At 50.1% G+C, this 22,949-nt stretch overlaps 1 protein-coding gene across 2 annotated transcripts in view; it reads right to left on the bottom strand.

Moving 5' to 3' along the window:
- The window catches only part of GOLGA7B (golgin A7 family member B), a 31,220-nt gene extending 10,236 nt beyond the window's left edge, over nucleotides 1–20,984 (bottom strand). Inside the window, exon 1 of one of the 2 annotated variants that reach the window (XR_004683160.1) lies at nucleotides 6,545–6,624. Coding sequence is in view for 1 of the 2 variants with exons in the window: in XM_035026624.1 (XP_034882515.1) it covers nucleotides 20,926–20,970 (45 nt within the window). In the remaining variant the exon portion in view is untranslated. Of the gene's footprint in view, nucleotides 1–6,544; nucleotides 6,625–20,925 lie in introns of those variants that run through there. The other variant, XM_035026624.1, reaches the window with a different exon arrangement.
- Between the last annotated feature and the right edge of the window lie 1,965 nt (nucleotides 20,985–22,949).

The following is a 22,949-nucleotide window of genomic DNA, read 5'->3' as shown; positions in this document are numbered from 1 at the left end:
ACAGAGGGGAGAAACTTGCGCAAAGGAGCAAAGATGGCAGAGAACTTGGTCTACTCCAGTGACTGCAGGCAGATTTCAGCAAGACAGGAGTTGGTTTGTGGATTAGGTAAGAGCAGGGGGGATGACAGTATAGAGGACAGTGAGATTACAGAGAGCTGGGGGCAGTGGGGAGGCTCTACTAGAGGGGAGGGTGTAGGGTGGAAGACACTTAAACTTGCTTAAAAGCTGGGGGAAAGAGGGGTGCCTGGGTGGCTCAGTCGGTTAAGCATCCAACTCTTAATTTTGGCTCGTCATGATCTCAGGGTGGTGAGATCGAGCCCCGTGTTGGGCTCCACACTCAGCAGGGAGTCCGCTTCAGATTCTCTCTCCCTCTGCCCCTCCTTACACCATACTCAAGTATGCTGTTGCTATCTCGCCCATGCTCTCTAGCGAGTGTGGGTACTCTAAAATAAATAAATCTTAAAAAAAAAACTGGGGGAAAGAATAAGTAATGAGAGAGAGGTAGGAGCAGATAATTGGTAGATCAAGGTTCTGAAAAGGGGAGAATCAGAGACTTTCCTAAATCCAGACAACCCTTGCTCTTCATAAGAGAAGTGGTCCCCAGAGTATTGGGACTGAATTGAAGAATGTATAGGTACTCCTCTCATCTTAGTAGTCCTTGATTCCTCCAATCAAGGTCTGGACTGAGAAAGCCCCCTTGACATCCACTAGGATCCTATGATAACTTTGAAAAACAAAGAAAGCTTTGGTGAGATAAGTACATTATTCATTAATGTGTCTGTTCTGTCTGGTTAAGATTTCATATCTTTTGTATTTTCCAAGGAAAAGGGCTGTGGCCTTCCTTCACCCTTCTAAAACCAACTGACATGAGCCAGTGGATCTTTTTTTTTTTTTAAAGATTTTGTTTATTTGACAGAAAGAGACACAGCGAGAGAGGAAACACAAGCAGGGGGAGTGGGAGAGGGAGAAGCAGGCTCCCCGCTGAGCAGGGAGCACGATGTGGGGCTCGATCCCAGGAACCTGGGACCATGACCTGAGCCGAAGGCAGACGCTTAATGACTGAGCCACCCAGGCGCCCGAGCCAGTGGACCTTGAGGATGGATTCCTCTAGCCCCAGAAGGATCATTCAGGCAGCTCTGTGTGAGATGCATGGGAATTGGGCATGACTGGGGTAAGAGGCCAGGTGAAGGGATCTTTGTAGTGGTCCGGGGAAACACAAAAGTACGTCTAAACCAAGGAAAGTGCTGGTGAGAATGGAAAGAAGGGGAGAAAAAACCAAAAACAGTTTTTCAGCCATTCTGATATGGACTCAGCTTCTCCCCTCCGAAAGCCTCCTTTGTCTGTGTCTGAGTGCACACATGCACTGTGTGCTACCATGAAGGGATGTGTCTCTAGTGACCAGCAAGCTGATGACAACAGCCTTTCTTCTTCCTCCTACGCATACAGTTAGATTAATCCCCAGACTGCCTTGCAATTAAGTGTGGCCATATGACTGAATGGAATGTGAGGGGAATGTATAGGCTTGGCTCACAGTAACTAGCCACTCCTCTGTAATCTTTCCTCTTCCACAGAAACCAAAGAAGCCAGATGTTGAAGATGATGGAACCACAAGTTGGAAACAGCCTGGGTCCCTGAATCAGCCTGGGGGAGATCCACCTGCCAGTCAGAATCACTTGTCTGGGACCTTACTGAGCAGTAAATAAACTTCTACTTTAGTGTTCCATTAAGATTTTAGGGTGCTACTTTCCATAGTATAGTCCCATCTCCTCTTGGCTGATCCATGGGTTCTCAAGTAGCCAGAGTAGGAGGGGTCAACACCCTTTCCAACCTCAAAAATCCTGAGCCTTAGAATACTCCCTCTGAGTGACGAGGGATCTGCTTCCTCCCTTAGAGTGTTTGTGGAGTCTTGAGGAGTCACTAGAAGATAGTATCAGACACACTGTATACTCCAGAGCCTTCATCTCCCAGATCTATGTAAAGCACAATATAACAGATTCATCTGTAATTGGTGAAGGGTGGATTTAAGGCAGAGCAGCATCTCCTGGCTCTCTCCATCCATGGTGGCTCAGTTGTGAAGTACCAAAAGGCCCTGATGGAAAGAAGGCCCATTGACCTGGGAGCTGGAGACCTGGGTGCTAGTCCGGGCCACATGACCCTGGGACTCCACTTCTTCAACTAGAAACTGAGAAGCTGAAACAACATAATCACCTAAAGCCTCTTCCAGCCCTGACATTCAGGAGGCTTTCTCAGGGATTACGAATGCAAATGTTTATAGGGACTAAGCATGTAAGTGGGCTGGGTGAGGGCTGTGGCTAATCAGAGAACTCATGTCCTGTCTCAGGAAAGCAGCCGCACTGCCATGTGAGCATGTGAGTCCAGGATGCTGCGCTTCTGACATCTTAAGAGAAGCCACAAATCCAGATTTCTTTAATACCAAATATCTTGATTTTTGTTTTATGTTTCCAATAAATTTTTACATTTGTAAGCACGAAGCGGACCAAATAAGGCACAACTGTGAATGAGATTCACTCTTAGAATGGCCAGTTGAGGACGTCTCAATGAAGAATCCCATCACTGGGGCCCTTGGGCCGGAGCTAGAGCCAGGCTCCAAGCACTTGCCAGCTACTTAGCTTTCAGGAAGTGAGTGGGGGGTTTCAGGAGAGATCCATGATGCTCTGAAATCCCGTAAGAGGATCCCAGCATATGCACACATCTCGCTATGAGGCCACAGCTTCTGTGTCTCCCCTAGGCAGCTCCCCCAGGGTTTCTTAACCGACCCTGACACCTGGGCTTCTTGTCTACTTCTTACCTTCCTCAACTCTGCCCTTTCTCCTGCCACTGTCCTCAGGCCTGCTGGCAGCTGAGTAAGGACAGGACCCAGAGGCAGTTCATGAAAGAGCTCAAGAAAGAGAACATCAGTGGTCATATCTGCTAGCACCAACTTTCGAACTTCAGTGGGACAGGGATAGGGAGGCTGCCTGAAGACTGGGTCACACACCTGACAGAGCCGACCTGGGAGAGGTGGGGAGGAGCAAGCACCAGAGTTCAGAAGAGCACTCCCAGTCCCAATCTGCCCAAGACAAACAGGAGGCCCCATCTGGCCCACATCTCCATCCTCATTAAAAACTAGCTAATTCCAGAGGATGCATTTGAGGCTCAAATCAAGAATCAGGAGATTCAGCTAATGAACCAACACCATGCTCCCTGGCTGGGGTGTGGAGGAGGAGTGAGGATCATGAGTCACAAGCAGCCAAGTCAGGCCTCAGGATGGAAACCCAGGCATAGGGCCTCCCTTCTTCTAAGCCTACACCAGGGCCAAGCCCAACCCACTGTCTGCTGGTTGTTAATTCCAGGCCTCAGAGATCAAACCTCCAAATGCCTTGCTTGGATAATGCTACTTTGGTGCATTTAAAAACCTCTTTGAGAGGGGCACCTGGGTGGCTCAGTCGTTAAGCATCTGCCTTCGGCTTGGGTCATGATCCCAGCGTCCTGGGATCAAGCCCCATGTCGGGCTCCCTGCTCTGCAGGAACCCTGCTTCTCCCTCTCCCACTCCCCCTGCTTGTGTTCCCTCTCTTGCTGTGTCTCTCTCTGTTAAATAAATAAATAAATAAATCTTTAAAAAATTAAAATTAAAATAAAAAATAAAAATAAAAACCTCTTAGAGACCAAACTCCACCACTCGAGGAAGCCCCTCCCAGCCAGGCATTTCCCAATTGTCCTTGTCCATCTGGACTGTTTCCCAGGGTGGACCCTGCTCCCAGTGACACACATTCAAAGAGGTTTGCCGCTCAGGAAATGGGCTCATTACAGTTGTCCAAATGAGGTCAGTGTTTCACTCAGGAGGCTTCATCCCTCCTCTGAGTTCCTCACATGCACTCCTCCCCTAATGCTAACTCCTCAACAGAAATTCGGAAGCAGAAAAGATCCGGTTTCCATGCCTTCCACGTAGGGATCCAGGGACATCCAATCTTTCCCAATGTCTCTCTCTCCCTCTCCCCCCCAACCCCCCCATCTTCCTGTCCCTCCCTCTCCTTCTCTCCCACCCCCTCCTCCCTCTCCTCTCTCCCTCTGTTCCTCTCCTTTTCACCTCTCAAAAAACCTTCTGCTGGAACTGAGGACTTCCCATTCAGAATCCTAAGGGAATAGCCAAGAAGTTTGGCATGAGGTATTCCTTCTCCCAACAGGTTTTTCCTGGTAATCTTAACTCAGTCCTAACAGTAAAAACAGCCTGGGGAGAATGACTCACTCCACAGCCCAGATAATGTGTACATTCTGTGCCTTGGCAGACCTAAGGCTTCCTCCCTCGGTACTGCCAGCAGGGTCCACCCAAGGCCAAATTGGGAAATGGGTAATATTTGTCCTCTGCTCTCCATCCCTTCTGGGCATTCTTCTGTCCCTCTGTCCTCAAGCTGACCCAGCCAGGCTGAACAGGGAGGCTCAGTCTTTCTGCATCCTTTCCATCACAGCCTCATGTCACAGCTCCTAGCGCCCACCTCTCTGCTGAGCAACACCATTGGCTAATGGATATACCTGGATGCAGCAGGAAAAAACACTGACCAGGGAGGCAGAAGACTCAAGCTCTAGTTCTTGCCCTGGCCTTTTGAGACATATTTTCTTGAATAACTCTCACATTCCATTTGCACCATCTGTAAAATGGGATAATGATGCCTTGCTTGGCTTCTTCACAGGGATCAGGCAAGCCCTTGAGCCTCAGTTAGCTCATCTGTTAATTGGGGATAATAACACCATCCTTACCCACTTCACAGGTTTGCTCTAAAGCTCAAAGGAGATCACACATGTGCTAGTGCTTTGTACACAGGAAAGGGCTACATTCACAGAGGCATTATGAGCAGAACCTCTCCCCGGGGAGAGTCATGCATGTCTAACAGCAGCCTCCTAGAAACACTGCCTCAACCTAGAGATGTGAGCCTGCTGGTTGGCATTTGTGTACAACAGACCTGAAATGGAGGTATGATGAGACAGATGGGCCTCCTGGAATCTGGCAGAACACATCACAGATGTGGCTGCCTTCTCTGCCCACACTACTGGCCCATCTATGCCCAGGTGACTGAAGTTGTCCCTTCCTGCCCAACACCAGCAGCCTCTGCTGCAGCCTCTGCTGCAGCCTCTGCTGCAGCCTGCCAGCCCTATCTGGAAGGTGACCAGATCCTTGGCCATTTCGCCTTTGTTCCTCCTGCTCTTCTCAATAACTTTGGCACTTCCCAAGCTTTCTAATTATTTATTTATTTTGCATTCCTCCACCCTACAAACCAAGCTCCATGGGCCTGCTTAGGGCTTGCTCCCTCACAAGGTCCTGGGTGGGCGGGGGAGGGGGGTTGAGCTCTCCAAGCTAATCCTGTGCCTTGTCACAAAGCCAAACGGCACCAAGCAACTGCACCTTGTTCTGTGGTGGCCACGACAGCAGAATTGCAACAGTAACACCTGGTATTGATGTCACGCTGCTCACCAGGATGCCCAGAGGCAATGCACAGAATCATTCAAAAGCCTGTGCTGTCTCCCTGGCTTGTGTTCCAGCTGGGTTCGAAGTGGGGAAACACAACAAAAGAGGTCAGCAGCAGATCTGGAGAGACCCTGGTGCCCTGGGTCCCGCTCCAAAACTCCAAAGGAAGAAACTTTCAGCTCTGCTGCTGACGTGCTTTGCACCGAATAGGCCCTCCCCTTCTCCGTGTTAGCTCTACCACTTGTACCGTGGGAACATAAAGAGCTCCATTTGCCACATAAAATGAGGGGCTACAGGAGGAAATTCCCGATCTCTTCGGCGCTGCACCAAGATTCTGCCCTCAGCCAACAGGTCTCTTGGTTCAACTTTCAAATCCCTTGAAGGTGACACACCTATCATCACACCCTGAAAACGAAGACAGCTCCTCCCATCAGACACGGGAAATGTAGACACCCTGGTACAAGAAACTTGAATGGGATGAAAAGGCAAGAAAGCATGACATGCAAAAGTGGAGACTGGTGCAGGCAGCTCATTAAAACCAACTGTTTGGTGTTTTGGCCTGAGGATTCTTTGTCCCCTCCCTCCCCATGAAGGAAATGTGGATGTGGAGGTAGGTCTGCCATCTCTTAACCGGGCTTTTGGGTTCAAAAGCTGGATGGCTACACTGCATAGCAACAGCAACCAGCTGCCTTCCCTCCCCTAAAACAGGGACAAGTTCACCTCCAACCCTCTAGGGAAGTAGTTTTAGGACAGTAAGGGGAAACCCCAGATGGGTCCCTGGAGCAAACCTGGCGCCAGTGCCAACAAGTGGCGTGGGCAGCTTCGGCACTCAGATGGGGAAGATCGCCAGGGGTGAGATGAGTTCTCAGGAGAAGCCCCTCTCTTCCACCCTGCCACTCTGCTCCCCACCCCTTCCCTCAGTATGAGATCTGGAAAACCACCTCATCCTACCCTACCCTACCCCACCCCCTCACTCCACCCCACCCCACCCCCCTTCTTCCTTTCCCGCCCAGTGGCCCCTAGCGGGGATGTGTTCCCGCACCAGTCAGGCACTGCCTACGGGCCCAGCGCTCGCCCCCTACCTCAGTGGCCATGTTCCAGGGGCGCAGACCGCTCCGAGCCTGCCGCGAGGCGGGTGGCGGGGGGCTGTCCGCGGTGCTGACTCCGGGAGCAGGTGGGCTGGCAGAGGCGAGAAGGGGCCCGGGGCACTGTCCACGGTGCTGATGCGGACGCCGCGGGCCCGGGCGCCGGTGGGTTGGTGGGCCAGCGGGCGCCTAGGTACTGGCGACGGCCGCTGTGCTGTCCGCGGTGCTGATGCGGGCACCCGGCCGGGGAGGCGAGGCCGCGCCCGAGGCTCTTCACCGCCCGATCACCGGCTGCCGCTGTTCCTACAAGCAACGGCCCGGTTTATCTTTGACAGCGGCAGCGGGGGTGGGGGCGGCCGGGGGAGGAGGGGCCAGGCGCCTCCACCGACCGGGAGGGGGAAACACGGCCCCCAGACTCCGGCGCCCGCCCGCCGGAGAGGAGCCCCGCCCGCGGCCAGAGGCTTAGCTCCCGCCCGGCCCGGAGGCCCCGCCTCTCCTGCCCGCCCTTCCCCCTAGTAAGAGCGCCAGGAGCTCTGCGCTCGCTACCGCGGCCTCCTGAGACTTCCAGACCCGGAGAAGAGAAAGGCAGGACGGTTCTGGGGCAAGACACTCTAGCTGGCGGAGGCTGACAGTCCTCCACGCGTTCGCAGGCCCCCACGTGCGGCCTCTTTACCTTTCCAGTACCCTTCCCCCAACCCCTCCTCCACCGTGGCCCAGGCTTCCTCTACGGTATTTTTTTCTTTCTCTCCCGTTCCTTCTCTGTTTCCCCCTCCCCACACTTGCATGGGCATTCCCTCCTCTCCTCATCTCTTCTTTTCACTGCTTTGAACCCTGTCAGCTAGAGGAGAATGCTGCAGACCGCAGAGAATCATTTCCTTTCTTTAAATATGTGCCTGCATTTCATCCCCAGAGAAACCCTGGGGGTCCCTTCTTTCAGGGAGATCCAGAATTTAAGCCAGTCTCTCCACTGCTCTTCCTGACCCTGGCCCCTACCCCTACTCTTCCCTCTCTCCCCTGAAATTCCAGCGTTTACAAATCCTCCACCACCACCACCACTCAAAAAACACAAACAGATGGTGCCAAACTGGTTTACCCAGGATGTCAGGTCTGGCCTTGGTGCTGCCTTCACAATTTTTGACATCATACCTTCCAACCAAATGACCTACCTATTTGCTTAATAAACAAAAAGGAAACACCAACACACATGCCTTTTTACACATCCCTAACACCCCTTGGTCTTTTGGGGGAAGCTGAGTCTGTTCCTCTGCAGCTCACTGCTGCCTGAGGGGCAACAGCAGCTGCCCCCACAAAGGGAGAGATGGTCAGCCAGGAGACCTGGAGTCTGGCTCAAGCTCCTCCTGCATACGACCTTGGTCAAAAGCTTCACCTCTGAGCTTCTTTCCAAAAAATGATGGTTGGACTTCACTAGACTATTTCTAGGGTCCTTTCTTTTTTTCTTTTTTTCAACCTTTTATTTTGAATTTTCAAACATACAGAAAGGTTGAAAGAATAGTACAATAACCATACTATCCAACTAGCTTCAACAGTTGTTAACATTTTGCCACATTTTCTTGATAGATATAGAAACAGAGATATGTTTGGCTAGATTATTAGAAAATAAGTGACAGATACTGAGAAGCTTTACCCTTCGGTTCTTCACCATGCCTCTCCTAAGAATAAGGGCATTCTACCTAACCACATTATCAGACCTTTACAGGTTTCATATCTTCTAATATTCTTGGGTAGTTTACTGCTCCTAAAATACATGAATCGCAATGATCTCTCAGAACTTTTCATTTTTAATAACACTCACTGAGCGCTTACTATGTGCCAAACCATATGCTACGTACCTTACATGTATTGTCTCATGTAATTCTCACAATTACTCTTTGAATTAAATGTGATTATTATCCTTTTATTATTCCCACTTTACAAATAAGAAAACTGAGAAAGTTGTCCAAGGTCATGTGGCTCGTGAGGAATGGAAGCAGGATTCAAATACAGGCAGTCAATTTCCAGAGCTTGTGTGGTTGATCCTCCTAACCGTACTGACTCCTTTCAGCATCTTGTAGACCTTAAACCAGCAGAGCAGTAATCATATCTTCAACTGCCAATTTCACAGAAGAACACACTGAGTCCCAGAGGATAAATGACATGCCAAAGAAGTTAAAGGCAGATGTTTCATCCCACCTTAGAGTTTGGCCAATGATTTGGCATCAAGGGGCAAACTGAAAATCTCTGTGAATCCCATGGTGGTCACTAGTATTAAATAGCTGCATAATCTGATGATCTCCATGGATATCTCTCCCAGTTTCTCACACTTGATTTTGGTCATATTAATTAAACAACTATCTGGAAAACACTCTCTTTATCTGATAACAAGAGACCTAGATGAGTCCATTCAACAAATCTATTCATTCAACGTATATTTGTTGAACATTTACTATGTATCAGACACTATTCTCAGAGCTTGGGCTATAGCAATGACCACATGCACAAAGACTCTGTTCTTATTGAATTTACGTATTAATGAGGATAACAATCAATGGCAGATAAACAAGTCAGTATAAAATATGTTGAGTTGTGATCATTGCTAGGAAGAAAAGTAAAGCATGGTAAAGAGAGGTGACAGAGGAGGGTTATTTTAGAAAGGATAGTCAGCATAAGTGTTTTTGATAAGGTGAAATTTGGGCAGAGGCCTGAGGTAAGTGAAAGAACACGTAGGTACCTAAAGGAAGAGTGACTAGCTTAGAGGACAGTACAAGGGCAGGCGGCAGGAGTGGGCTTGGCAGGTACAAAAAATAGTAGGGGGACCCATGTAGCTAGACTGGAGTGGGCAAGAGGAAGAGAGATGGGAGCTGAGATCAGAGAGGTAGGAGGAGCCAGGTCATATAGGACTTGTAGGCCCTGATAAGGACTTTGGATTCTATTCAGAGAGTGGGATCAAAAGCCTTAGAAAGTTTAGAGTAGAGGCATGGCATTATCTAATTGCAGTTTTTTAAAGGCTACCTGGATGCTAGTGCTGGGTTGGGAGGGGCAGGAAGGCAAGGATAGAAGCAGTGATACCAGTTATGAGGCTGTTAAAGTAGTCTGGGCAAGATATGGTGGTGGCTTAGACGAGGGTAGTAGCAGCGGAGGTGGTAAGAAATGGCCAGACCCTAGATATAACTTGAAGGTAGAGCTGGCAAGAACTGTTGATAGACTAGGGGTGTGGTATGAAAGTGAGTTAAAGATGATTCCAAGTTTTGAAGTCTGAGCTACTGGAAGAAAGGAGTTGCCATTTACTGAGAAGGGAAGCCTAAGGCCTGAGTAGGCCAGTTGATTTAGGTTTGAAATTTGATAGGCATATTATACATCTAAGAGGAATAGGCATTTGAGTTTCAGGAGAGAGGTAGAGGGTTGGAGATATAACATCAAGAGCCACCAGTATGTGAACAGTATTTAAAACCATGGGACCAGATGAGAACATCTAGGGAGTGGGTATAGCTAGAAAAATGGTCCAAGAACTGATCCTGGGCACTTTGTTACTTCCAGGGTGGGAAGATGAAAGGCGAGTGAGAAGAGTGACCAGTGAGGTAGGAGGAGACCCACGAGAGAGTGGTGTCCCGGAGCCAAGCAAGAAACCTAGTAACAGAGTCTTACCAGCTGTGCTGAGAGCTGCTTGTGTGCAGAATAAGATGAGGACTGAGAAATGACCATGGGACTTGGCAGCTAGAAGATCACTGATGAGCTTGATAAAAGCTGTTTCAGTGGAGAACAGGGATGAGATCCTGATTAAAGTGGGTTTCAGAGTTTGACTGGAGGAGAGGAAGGAGGGATACTAAGAGTGGAGACAAGTCTTGTGAGGCATTTTGCTGTCAAAGGGAGTGAAGAGTAGTACAGTGGCCTGAAGGAAAAATGGGAACAAGGGAGGCTCTTTTCAGATGGGAAACATTAGAGCTTATTTGCTGATAGAAATAATCTAGTAAAGAGGGAAACACCAATGCCTCAGGAAGGAGAGGGTTGATTGCAGAAACAAGCCCTTAAGAGGTCAGCAAAGGATGGGATCCAGGGCCAACATGGAGGCGATGGCTTTAGAGAGGAGCACAGACAATTTTCCACCATGAATAAAGTGGAAGAAGCAAAGTAAACGGCCATCGATGTGAGTAGGTTAGGAGGTGTTGTTGTATAAGCAAAGACCTGAGCTCTACTTCTTAGTCCTCTTCAACTAGCCAGAGACTTCATGCACCAAGACCTTTCTTGAAAAGTCCAGTCAACCATTACATATGGAAAGCTTGCTATATGCTAAACACGGTGCTGGCACTTTTCTTGCGTGGCCCGGAGAGAGTTCTCCTTCCCACAAAATTACAGGACTGGGACTCTGTGGAGAACCTTGAGCTAGTCCATGCAAGGATGAGTGATCCCTTTTAATATCCAGCTCCCCTGACTGGAAAGAGACTTTAACAGCCTCAGGCTTTTATCCCCACACTGCCTCCATAGTTGCTACTAATCATGACAGACCTCAAGGCTTAGAGGCATCAAAGTGGAGACCATGGAGAGAGAGATCCACATTTGGAGTGGGGAGTTTCATTCTGTACTGGCTCAAAGCCAATGGGATGCTACAGGATGGGATGTTCCCACACCCCAATCATTTGGACTTTAATTCTTGAAGCAGAAGAAGACGTTGAGATTCAATCCAACTAATCATTATTATCCAGCTGCCGTAGGACAAGCCAGTCCAATGCAGGAGCCAAGCTCTTTGATGTTTTTGTCATAAATTAATGAGTTCACCCACAAAATAACATCAAAGAAGATCTACTAACTAATTCATTGTTATCATCCTCCAATCTGCGGCTATGTTGGAAAGTCTCCAAAAAAAGGACCATAGTCAGAAAAAGAAACCAACTGAAAGATTTGGAAATTATGATATCTGGAAAAAGAGGAGAGAGAAATGAACTCCTGTAGACTGCAGAGGAGACAGGGAAAGAGCTAGCAAATCTCAGGGAAATGAAAAAGAAGGGGAGACAGAAAGATTCTCAACCCTTGGGTCTGGAAGGAAACTGGTTGCATGAATGCTTGAGGGGGAAATTGTGGTCTGGAAAGTCTTTAATGGTGTGATCTCAGAGCACATTATGGGGACTATGAGGAAGTGTGTGGTAGAAAAGTGTCCCTGGAGTCAGATGACATGGATTTCAGCCTCTGGCTCAATTTACTATGTGACCATCAGCAAGTCGCAATATTTCTGAACCTTGGTTCTCTGGTCAGTAAAATAATTATCCCTCCCCTGATAGGATCCTTCCAAGTACAGGAGGCTTTCTCTAGATGTTACCTGACTATTCCGAGTCTCGTCTTTCAAGAGGAAAACAGGAAAAGATTAATGGAGATGACTTGCCTGGAGACCTTCCCACAGCAACATTTCTTCTAGGCCAAGCGAGATTTCCTAAAGCACAGAAAGATCAGCAATTGTGTTTCATTTAACTCAGTCAGCAGCTACTGAGCACTCTACGCCAGGCTGGGCGCCTGCGTGGCTCAGTTGGTTAAGCGACTGCCTTCGGCTCAGGTCATGATCCTGGAGTCCCGGGATCGAGTCCCACATCGGGCTCCTTGCTCAGCGGGGAGTCTGCTTCTCCCTCTGCCCTTCCCCCATCTCATGCTCTCTCTCTCTAATAAATAAATAAATAAATCTTAAAAAAAAAAAAAAAACCCACAGCGTGCAAAGGCAGGAAGGCATGAAAGGTGCCTGGGAACACAGAACCTCTGGAACTTGAAAACTCAGGAAAGCAGCTGCCAGGCAGCAACAGGGATGACTGCAAAGGCCCCAGAAGCATGAATGGAGGGGACCCGCCCTAAAAATAGTACCAGAACAGGCAAACAGTGACACGTGTCTAGAAGTGCAGTCACTAGGAGGTGACTAAGCTAATGGGGAGTTGCCTCCCTTTCTTGACTTCATTCATAGTCTCCCTCTACTTCTCTCTCTCGCTCCCTCTCTCCTCTCTCTCCTCTCCCTCTCCCTCTGCCCCCTTTCTTCCTCTCCCTCCCCCCTCCCTCTCTCTCTCTCCCCCACTTTCTCCCTTTCCCTCTCTCTCTCTCTCCCTCCCTCCCCTAGAGGAGGCAGAGTGGGAGGCAAGAGTCTATGAGAACTCACAGCTACTGCATTAGCCGAAATGCTCACCTGCCATTACAACAGCCCCCGTGCCGGGGGCCAGGCAGAGTACTCAGAGGAGGACCCCTGCTCTACCAGGGCCTCCAGGGGCCCTCTAAAGTAGGAAGCACCCAATGACTGACTGCAGGTGTCACTTCCACGCCAAGCAAACTGGCCACAAATTCACCAATCACTGCAAACCATAGCCAGCTGGGAGAAGCCGCAAGGCTTCTAAGGGATGGCGACTCCCTGAGGAAGTAAACAGGCCTGAGCATAAAGAGTAACCAGTGCTCGTAAAGCATCATTAATTATGAGAGCCAAAAGAGATCTTGAAGTTTAAACCAATTTCAACTGCAGAACCCTTTGTTCAAACAAAATCTTGCATGAAAGCCAGAGATATAAAACAAATAAAAGAAAGGGAGGCACAGCTTACCTCCCCCGCCACCCCCCACTCTCTACAGCAGCCCCCAAGACACCCCATGGGCCACCACCACCCCCAGCACTCAATAGAATAAGGTTTTTTAATCATCAAAGTAAAGCCCCGAAGATACCCCATGGGCCGCCGCTACCCCCACCGCTCACTACCCCCAGCGCTCAGTAGAATAAGGCTTTTTAATCATCAAAGTAACACATGCCCATGGTTTTAAAAATCCAAACATACCAAAAGGTTTATAATAAAGGGCAAGCGTCCCCTGCCTACTCTCTCTTCCCACCTTCCATTGTTTTTCCCCTAGAAGAAATGACTTTTCACTCTTTTAGCTGTTTCTCCTTTAAATTCTTCCAATAGTTGCCTTTACATTGCTAAATGAGATGCCTGTACTTCTATATCTTGATTTATTAACATTAGAAACCTTGTCCTGTTTTCCACCCTGACAGAAGAGAACTTAGCTCACACTGCCACCCTCACCTCCCAATATAGTTACAGTACTATTTGAACTTAATTTTTATTTTTATCAAAGTAATACGTGCAATTAGTTTAAAATTCCAACCAGGGACAAGGACTTATAGCAAAACAAACAAACAGGGCACCAGGGTGGCTCGATCGGTTAAGCATCTGCCTTCAGCTCAGGTCATGATCCCAGGGTCCTGGGATGGAGCCCTGCTCAGCGGGAAGCCTGCTTCTCCCTCTCCCTCTGCCACTCCCCCTGCTTGTGCTCTCTTGCTTGCTCTCTCTCTGTCAAATAAATAAATAAAATCTTTAAAAAAAAAAAAGAAAATTTTATTTTAGAGATGATACAGAATGCTTCTGGACGGTATGGGGGGGTGCTATAATAGATCAAGACCTCAGTTCAGACCCACTTAGTGGTTTTGCGTGTTTGGATAAATCCGTCCAATTGCCTTGGAAAGAAAGTAGCTATTGGCTTAGGATGGTGGGGGCTAGGTGGGAAAGGAGTGTCGAGAACTGCCAAGCCCCCTACCCCAAGGACAGCTCCTACTGTGCAAGGAACAGAGATGCTTTCCTCAAGGGTGACAGCCGCCATGGGCCCCACAGCCAGAGGCCATGAGCCACGGCCTGGGCCCTGGACACTGCCAGGAAGAAGAGAACGCAGTCCTGAGCCCAAACACCCCACACTATGAGTCCCACCTCCCAGCTGCATCTCAAAGCCCACCCGTCCCAGGAAGGCTTTCCTGAACCATCCCACTCCCAACACGGGGCTTTATAGATACCTCTCCTGGATTTCATCTTACCGTGCTTTGCCTGGTAAACTCCTACAGAGCTTTTGGAATTCCTGACCACTGGCCAGGTCACAGGGCAGGTTCCAGTGATTGGAATGTTTCCATGGTCCAGAGTTCTGTCAGCCACTTCACCATTCCCTGCCTCCGTGTCATCTATTTCTGCTCCTTCTGGGCCCCCTGATATTTCCCTGGATCTATAGCTTCCTTAGCTGAAAAGGCATCACCGTCTCTTCATCAAGGCCACAACAGCCAAGGCTCCTGTTTCTCCCAGGCCCAGCGCATGTGGTCCCTGCCCATCCCTCCCAGCCTCTGCTCAGCACTTCTCTACCTCACACCCTCCAGGCCAACCGCAGGTGTCTCAGACTTTCAGTTCTCAGCCCTTCAACTACGCTACACTCTGTGTCACTTCTGAGCCTTCATATAGGCTCTGCCTGGAACATTCTTTCCCTCCTCTTCACCTGGATAAATCTTCTCGGGTCCCAATTTAAAATTCACTACCTTGGGTAGAACAGTTATTTTCTTTTTCCATACATTTTGTTTGTTCTGATTACATTCATCAAAATGTTATTCTTTATTGAATCTAATAATAAAAAATTGAGAACTGTAAAAAATAAAATATACAATAAAATAAAAAATAAAATTTACTTCCTTGGGGAAGCCTTCCCTGGCACTTTAGCTGTGGTTAAATGCCCCTATTATGAGCATCCTATAGTTGCCCTACAAAACAATCATATTTTCTAAAATTTATTTGTCTATCTTCCCTATTAGACCATAAGCCCCTTGAGGGCAGGAACTTTGTCTCCTCAGCTGCATTCTCGGCATTCAGCATAGTACCTGGGATATAATAGGTGTTCAAGCAATACTTGTACAGGAAGGGAGGTTGATTTATAGGACAAAGGATGTCTCCATCCAGTTCTCCAACACTGAGCCTCAGGCAGGGAGAGGCATGGTTCCAATTGCAAAGGACTTTGCAGTCTGTTTGGGAAACCCAGCTTAGACACCATGACACAGTGAGCAGATGACAGGTGCCCCAGTGACCTACAGAGACAATAAGTATCATGGGAAAGCTGAGGTGGGAGAGATCCCAGGGGTCTGGTGAATGGATCCTGCTCCTGGCCCAACAGACCAGAGGTGGATTCTGAAAGATGAGGTGTTTCTTATTTAGATGGGAACCAGGCAGTCTTGGGGAGGTGCGTGTGAAACAGCAGACCATGCGGCTCATTGGCACTACTCCAGAGAGACAAGGCTGGAGCCAGATAACACAGAGCCATTAGAGTGAGGCAATGGGGAGCCTACGAGGGAGCCCAGAGAGTGAGGAGCATAAGGAAAGCAATGTACTGGAGCGGGTCATCTGGGACCATCTCAGGGAGGGAATAGAGGGGAGGTGCTGAAGCAGGAAGGAAGCTATTGTGCTAGACAGAGGGGAGAAGATGGGTCACTGCCAAGGAATGAGGGCAAAGGGACATATTCAAGAAACATTTTAAATGCAGTCGCCACAGGCCACTGCTTCTGACTGAGTACATGAGATGAACGGGGGTGGGGGGTAGACAAAGAGAACACAGGACTGTCCATCCATCACCATGGCTGGGAGATGCCATGGTCAGAAATCACGAAGGCAGATTAGGTAACTCTACACAGGCCAGGTGTAAAGGATAGGAGAGGCTTCCATGATTTTTTAGGACTAAGCGAAAGACTATGGGTTAAGACTTGGGGCATCTCTCTATAGAAGTCATAGTTGACGCCATAAGAATGGGTCACTTGACCTTGGAAGAGGGATAAAGAGAGCCATGAGAAAGAGACTGACTGTCCTGGGGCAAGATGATGCAATTGAAGTCAAAGACACCTCAGTTCAAATCCCAGCTGTGTCACTTACTAACTGGATGGCCTCGGGCAGGTTCATTAACCTCACGGAGCCTAGGTTCCCCATCTGTAAAGTGAGGATAAAAATGCTGTCACAGGATTCTTGTAAGTAGTAAATAAAATGACCTCTGGAAATAGACAAGTTCAGCTCCTAGTCTGAAAAGGTATTCAGCAAAGGTAGACTGTGGTGGGAAGGAATCAGTGCAAGAAGAAAAGGGTGTCAGATTGAGACCCAACACCCTGGAACATCACAGAAGCCTGAGGAGGCAGAGTCCTCTGGGAGCCTGAATGAACAGTGTCAGGTATTCTAGAAAGTTCAAGAGGAACAGGATTGACAGGAATTACATTACTGACTCTTCTGAGAATGTGATTTTGAGGAGCACAAAAAAAGAGAACAGAGTAACAGAAAAAAAGCAAGAGAAAGAAATCCACACAAAGTCACCCCTATCACCCGGGATGTTTGGGCTGCAAAAGATTATCCTACGAACATGGTTTGGGCAATAAAGACATTTAATTAAACAAGAAGTCTGGAGGGCAGCAGCTTCAATGCCACTTGCTCAGGGCCTTCCTGGATCTCCCACTCCAGTAGCCCCTCTCCCTCTTTGTCCCTGGACTCTGCTCTTGACCACCTTGCACCTCACATGTTTACCTTCATCTGTTGCTCTGCATGTTTGTCGCCTCTCTCAGGCACTAGAACGTAAGCTCCTTGGGGGCAGAGATGATATGCCTCTTGTTTACCACAGTATTACACTTCCTAGCTCTAGGTTAGGCAAGTAGCAGGTGATTAATAAATGTTTGCTGAAGGAATAAAAAGGTGGACCAGGGTGGTGAGAGCAGGCTGACAGGGGAGACACAGAGGCAGGTCCAAACTCACATCCCTGCTCCAAGAGGGCTCCATCCACCCCCTCTGTGCCCAGAAGGATGTTTGCTAAGCCCCCCTCTGCCTTCAGACTGGTATTCAGGCAGCCCTGGGTATCCGGGAAGGGAGGAGGGAAGGCCTTCTGGATGCCCCTGTGAGTGGCAGCCTGGACACACTCTGCCCAGTGAGGACCCTCCCTTCCTCCATCTGCTCCTAAGGGGATCTTTCCTGACTGCCGCACTGCGTTCTTGGCAACCACCAGTCCAGAAGGAGACCCTGAAATTGGAGGTTGTTCTGAGATGAAATGTCTGAAACAATGCAGGAACGGGGGAAACGGAATAATTGTAACAAATGAAAAGACCCACCTCTGGGCTTTGCCAAGTTGAGCCGAATAGGATAATTGCATGCAAGACTCTAAGGGTGTGGAGCCCTATGGGGGAGGGGGGAGCAGTGCTGCGGAGGACACGAGAGGGTGTAATTACGTGAAATGGAATCCGATGGGAATTTTAGGCTTAGTGGCAGGAACCATTCCCTCCCAGTGAAAGCTCTGAGGTTGGACAGCGGTTTCCTAACAGAAGGAGTGGGGCGCCACCCCACAGGCATTTAAGCCCATCTTAAGCCAAGCCTGGGAGACTCTACAAGTATGGTGGCCTCACTCTAGAAGGCCGGGGTCAGCTGTTAGAGGGGAAGAAGTGATCTGATGGCAGCGTGGTATACTGGTGCTTGCTCGGGCTCTGTGGCCACAGGGAACTGGATTCCAGGCTCGGGGTCTGGCTGGTGGGGTGCGGTGCAGGCAGCACTGGATGAACAGTTAGGAAACCTGCGTTTGAATCCCAGCTCTGCGTCTTCCTAGCTGTGTGACACTCGACAGGTCATAGTCCCTCTCTGGACGTCAAGTTCTCCATCATCTAAAAGAGGAGGGTGGGCCTCATGAGCCTAACGGCTTTACCAGGCTGGACACCCTGCTATTTGGAAATTTTCCAGTCTCACAGCTGCTCCTCATGTATGTCTGGATTTCTTTCCCTCATTCGGGTCATTTTATACACAAGACAGCAGGAAATCGGAATCTTCCCAAAGCTTCTGAAATTGAACCCACTGAGTGGCAAAGGGTCTGGCCAACACAATGGGCAGGGATTCCCTCACAGGCCCCAGGGTGGCCAGCCTACCTCAGCGGGGGCCCTGTCTTGGGGGAGCAGAAAGAGCCAGCCAGAAGGACCAGGTGGAGATGGTCCCCTCTGCCCCCGTGGCCCCAGTCCTGCATAGAGATCCACAGCCAGACAGAAGCTAGGCCTTGGGGAGGAGCCCTCACCTCGTGGCCAAGACAGGCTCCAGGGTACCAGCTGGCCCCTGCCTTGCTTTGGGCAGGCCAGGGATGGCTGGGTCCCGCCTGCTCAGCGCTCAGCAGGAAGAGGACAGACCCTGCATCCTGCAGCTGCACTAGCATCCCATTTGTTGGCCCTCGCTCTGCATGACCTGGAGCTAAGGGCCTCATCTGTATTCTTTTGCTTAATCCTCACAGCCCCCCAGGGAGAAAGGTGGTACCTTCACTATCCCATTTTTCAGATGGGTAAGCAACTTGCCCAAGGTGACACAGCTAAGTAGGAAAGTCTGTCCAATCCCCATCTGTCTTAAACCAGATCTTGTCCTCTTTCCAGTAAGTCTCCATTGCCCTGGTGGGAATTCAGAGACTAAAGGCCCATGTATTCCAAAATCCCACCTGACAGCCTGCAATTCCATTAGCCACACCTCAGAATTAAAGCATTACATCTCTGAAGGTCCCAGAGGGGACACGGTAAACAGGAAATGTATCAGACTGTCAGCCACTCCAATTGGCCATAAGCAAGTGGGACATGGAGTCAGCGAGTTTTAGTAGGGGCTGGGACCAGGGCTATTGGGAGGGGAGGGCACCTCAGAGATCCCTGGGGAGGTACTCCTACAGGAGGAGGAGCCCAGCCCAGCAGAGTGATGGAGTGACCGGAGTGACTGTGGCACTTTTCTCCCATGGGTCTCAGCCCAGGGATCTAAAAAGAGTGGAGATGCATAAGGCCAGGGAAGCTTCGGAGAGGTCTCGGAGGGGGATTCCAGCTGCATGGGGAGGGCTGCAGCTGGGGCCCTGCCCCCGGGATCTAAATCAGGCCACACAGGCTCTGGAGCTCCCAGGCACTGGATTGCTTTGGGACCTAGGGAACTGCCTCTGGAAAAAGACAGGACACAGGCTGCCAACCATCCACCCCTGCTGAGTGCACTGAGTTTTTTGGCAGGGAGGGAGCCCCTGAGCAAGTGGAGAGGACTGTGTTTTGAAATAAGCGGGCAGGCCTGCACAGAGGGATGAGGTTGTTAACTAGAAGCCTACAGCTCCTGGGCTTCTGCCAGAGAGACAGGAGGGACTGAAGAAATACCTTTCTGAAGAAGCAAGGTGAGCTCGGAGGCCCCTGGTCATGGGCCGTCACTCCCAGCAAGGAAGGCCAGCCCCTCCTTCCTACCCTCCATGCTCCAGAGACAATAATATAAACAACAACAACATGTATTATTGAACACCAATTCTGAGCTAGTGCTAGGGATACAGCAGGGCATGAAACAGACAAAAGCCCTGCCCTAGTGGGGCTTCTGTTCCACTGGGAGTGACGAGCAATACACAGTACAAATACACAGTCTGTTAGAAGGTGATAGGTGTAGAGAAGGGAAATAAAGGAGGGAAGGGAGATAGGGGGTGCCAGTGTGGGGGAGGGGAGGCAGTTGGCAATTTTAGATAGCTTAGCCAAAGACCTCACTGAGGAGAGGACATTTGGGTAAAGATCTGAAGGAGCTAGGAAGTGAGCCATATGGATTTCTGAGGAGGAACAGTTCAGTAAACAGAAATAGCAAGTGCAAAGGCCCTGAGGCAGGAGTAGCCTGGCAAGTTCAAGGCACAGCAAAGAGGCCAGTGTGCCTAGAGAGGGGTGATGGGAAGCCGCATCAGACGTGCGGTAAGAGGTTAGAGGAAGGTCAGGCCATGTAGGGTCTGGGAGACTATCACAAAGCCCGTGGCTTCCGGGAGCCCCTAAGATTTGTGAGCAAAGGAGGGACATGATCTACCCTGTGTTTTCACTGAATCACTCTTGCTGCTGTGTTAGGAATAGACCAAAGTGGAACTGGAAAGCCTGGTTATTACTATCATTACCATCCATCATCACCACTAACAACTACAATAACAATACCAGTTATTCAACCTGTGTCAGGCCCAGTGCCACTCATTTTATTTCATTAGCTAGTTTAAATCTCACAGCAACCCTGTACAGAGAGAGGGCCTTATTTTTCCCATCTTACAGTTAAGGAAACAGAGACTCAGCCAAAGTCAGAAAGTCACACAGACATTCCCCGTCCCTGATCTGGTCCCGCTCACCTGTCCAACCCTGTCTCTCATACCCCCCACTTACACAGCCCCATCCAGCTACCCCCATTTCCCCAACTCCACAGCCTCTAGGCCTCCAAGCTTTCTTCACATGCTGTTCCACTGCCTAGAATGCTCTTTTCTCACTCCTAACTGCCACGCAAACTCCAACTCATTCTTTGAGGGACAACTCAAGCTCTGCTTCTTTGGGGGGGACCCTCCCAGATTGCCTGCAGCGTGGTGGTCCATGTCTTCTTCCTGGAAATACCAGCACTGCAACCATCCCGCAGCTAGCCTCCTGAACACCACACAAACTCGAGGCCGGGGGCAGCGCTTCTTCCCCACATTTCCCCAACGGTTTTGCAACCAGGTTCAAAATCCTGCAGACACTGTATTGGGCTATCCTAGGACATTTCCAATTTCTCCGGTGCAATTTTATTCTAAAGCACCTTTCCTCCATACATATTCATTTAAGTGCACACAGCACTGACCTGGGACAGATAGGCGCGGGCCCTCAGGCTGACAGGTGCCATCATGCTTTTGGAGAACGATGCTTACAACAGAAGAAGAGGTACACGATGCAGAGGGAGCCCTCTGTTTAGCCTGGGCCTTGCTTCATCGTCTGTAAACTGGGGCAGATGATGTCCTCTGGAAAGGGCCACTGAGAACTGGAAATAATGCACGTGTAAGGCCTGGCCCTAGGCGTGCCCTCTGGACATGGCACGAACGCCTCATTGCCCACCCCTATCCCTCACCCAGGCCTGGCTTCAGAAGCATCTCGTACATTGGCACTTGGCCACCGTGCTCCTGGCCTCATACCCCGTGGGGACTCCTACCACCATTAACCCGGAATCCCCCTCCTGGCCAGAGGCCTACCTCGGAGGCGGTGCCTGTAGCTTCCTGGCAGTCACCTGGCCCCAGCCTCCCACTGAGAAGCCCCCACCACACGTGGCCCCCAGGCCCGTCCCCACTGTCTGCCTATGTCTACAGGCTCATTCCTTCCCTCCCCACCCACAGCTCTGGCCCCACTGCCGCAAGGCCTTCCTGCCTGACAGGCCAAGCCGGCCACTTCCACACTTCCAGCAGACACTGGGAAATCAAAAAGGGCAGGGCTCGTGTGGGAAATAAGGAGGAGGAAAGACTGCACCACCACAAAGCAGGTCAGAACAATGTTTGATGCAAGAAGCTAGGCAAATGTCCCCGCTGCTGGTCTTTTGAGGCATTGTTTAACATGTGGGGTCGGGGAGGACTGGAAAGTCCAGCTCCCTCACTCTGCAAACGAGAGGCTGGGACAGCGTAAGGGATTAGCTCGAAGTCGCATGGTGAGCGAGGAGGAGCAGGGAGTCTGATCGGGGCTGTGGGCTTGCCGGTGGCCCTGGTCTTCCTCCTGCACCGGCCTCCCACTCGGCAGGGGCTGAGTCTGATCCCGACTAGCAGACAGAGCAGAGAGTCCTGGTGAAGGCCCTCTGGTTCGGTTTCCCTCCAAACCTTTCCAGTGCATAATCCCCAAAAGCATGACGCCTGCTAGCCATGTCCTCAGAGGTCTCCAGGGAAGCCATCTGTCTGGGTTCTGGGCAGATACCAAGCCAGCTGATTCAGCTTCCCATTCATGGTCTCCTGGGGTAGCTGATTTTCATCTACTGTCCCTGCGTCTGTGGTTGCAAAGAACTGGAAACCTGAATGGCATGCCGCATTTAAGGTAAGGGAAGCTGTGTTCTAGTTAGCCCCAGCCTTCTGAGGTGAGCAGCACGGCTGACAGGAGGGCCAGTAGCTCAGAGACACCTAGCCCCCACCCCTGGGAGGCCCACTCAGCAGGTATTGTGAACAAACTCCTCCAGGATCCTGACGCCCTGCCACATCAGGAACTACTGAACGGCAGCTCTTCACTCAGCGAGGAGTCCCTTCCTCCGCATCCTTACATTCAGTCAGGGACAGGGAGCTCACTACCTCACAAGTTAGAAATGTTCTAGCAGAAGAGCACAGTATATGCCAAGCTGATATTAGCTTCCCAGGTCCTAGTAGGGTTTCTGTGGTGAAACAAGTCCTCAGGGACAATAATCAGGCCCTATCTAAGCACACCTTTCAGAGGCCTGGACACTTGGCCTGAGAGCTCCAAGTGTCTACCTGGAACAGTGAGAGAGATTCTCCTTGTCCAGCACACAGGCTCCAGATGTGGGTCACTGCTCATCCCCCTGCCCCCCGCTCCCATCTGCCACTCATCCACACTTACAATGAGCCAGACACAGAGCCAAAAATGTAACCACTAGACAGGACCTTCAAACTCGCCTAGTTCAACCCTCTCACTTTACCAATGAGGGCTCTAAGACCAAGAGGAGGAAAATGACTTGTCCCAGGTCATCCAGCAAGTTTAGCCCATACTGGCTCAGTTGGCCAGCCAGCAATCCCCAATGCACCCTACAGAAAGTGGGGGTGCTGACAACATCACAGCCAAATGGAGGACTCCTTGGGGCCCCAGAATCACTGCAGTGCCAATCACCAGAAGTTGACAGTCCTC

This window comes from Mirounga leonina, unplaced genomic scaffold (genome assembly GCF_011800145.1).
Source record: "Mirounga leonina isolate KUSES-001 unplaced genomic scaffold, KU_Mleo_1.0 Mir_114, whole genome shotgun sequence".
Taxonomy (NCBI): domain Eukaryota; kingdom Metazoa; phylum Chordata; class Mammalia; order Carnivora; family Phocidae; genus Mirounga; species Mirounga leonina.
This window is presented reverse-complemented; position numbering and strand designations above follow the sequence as displayed.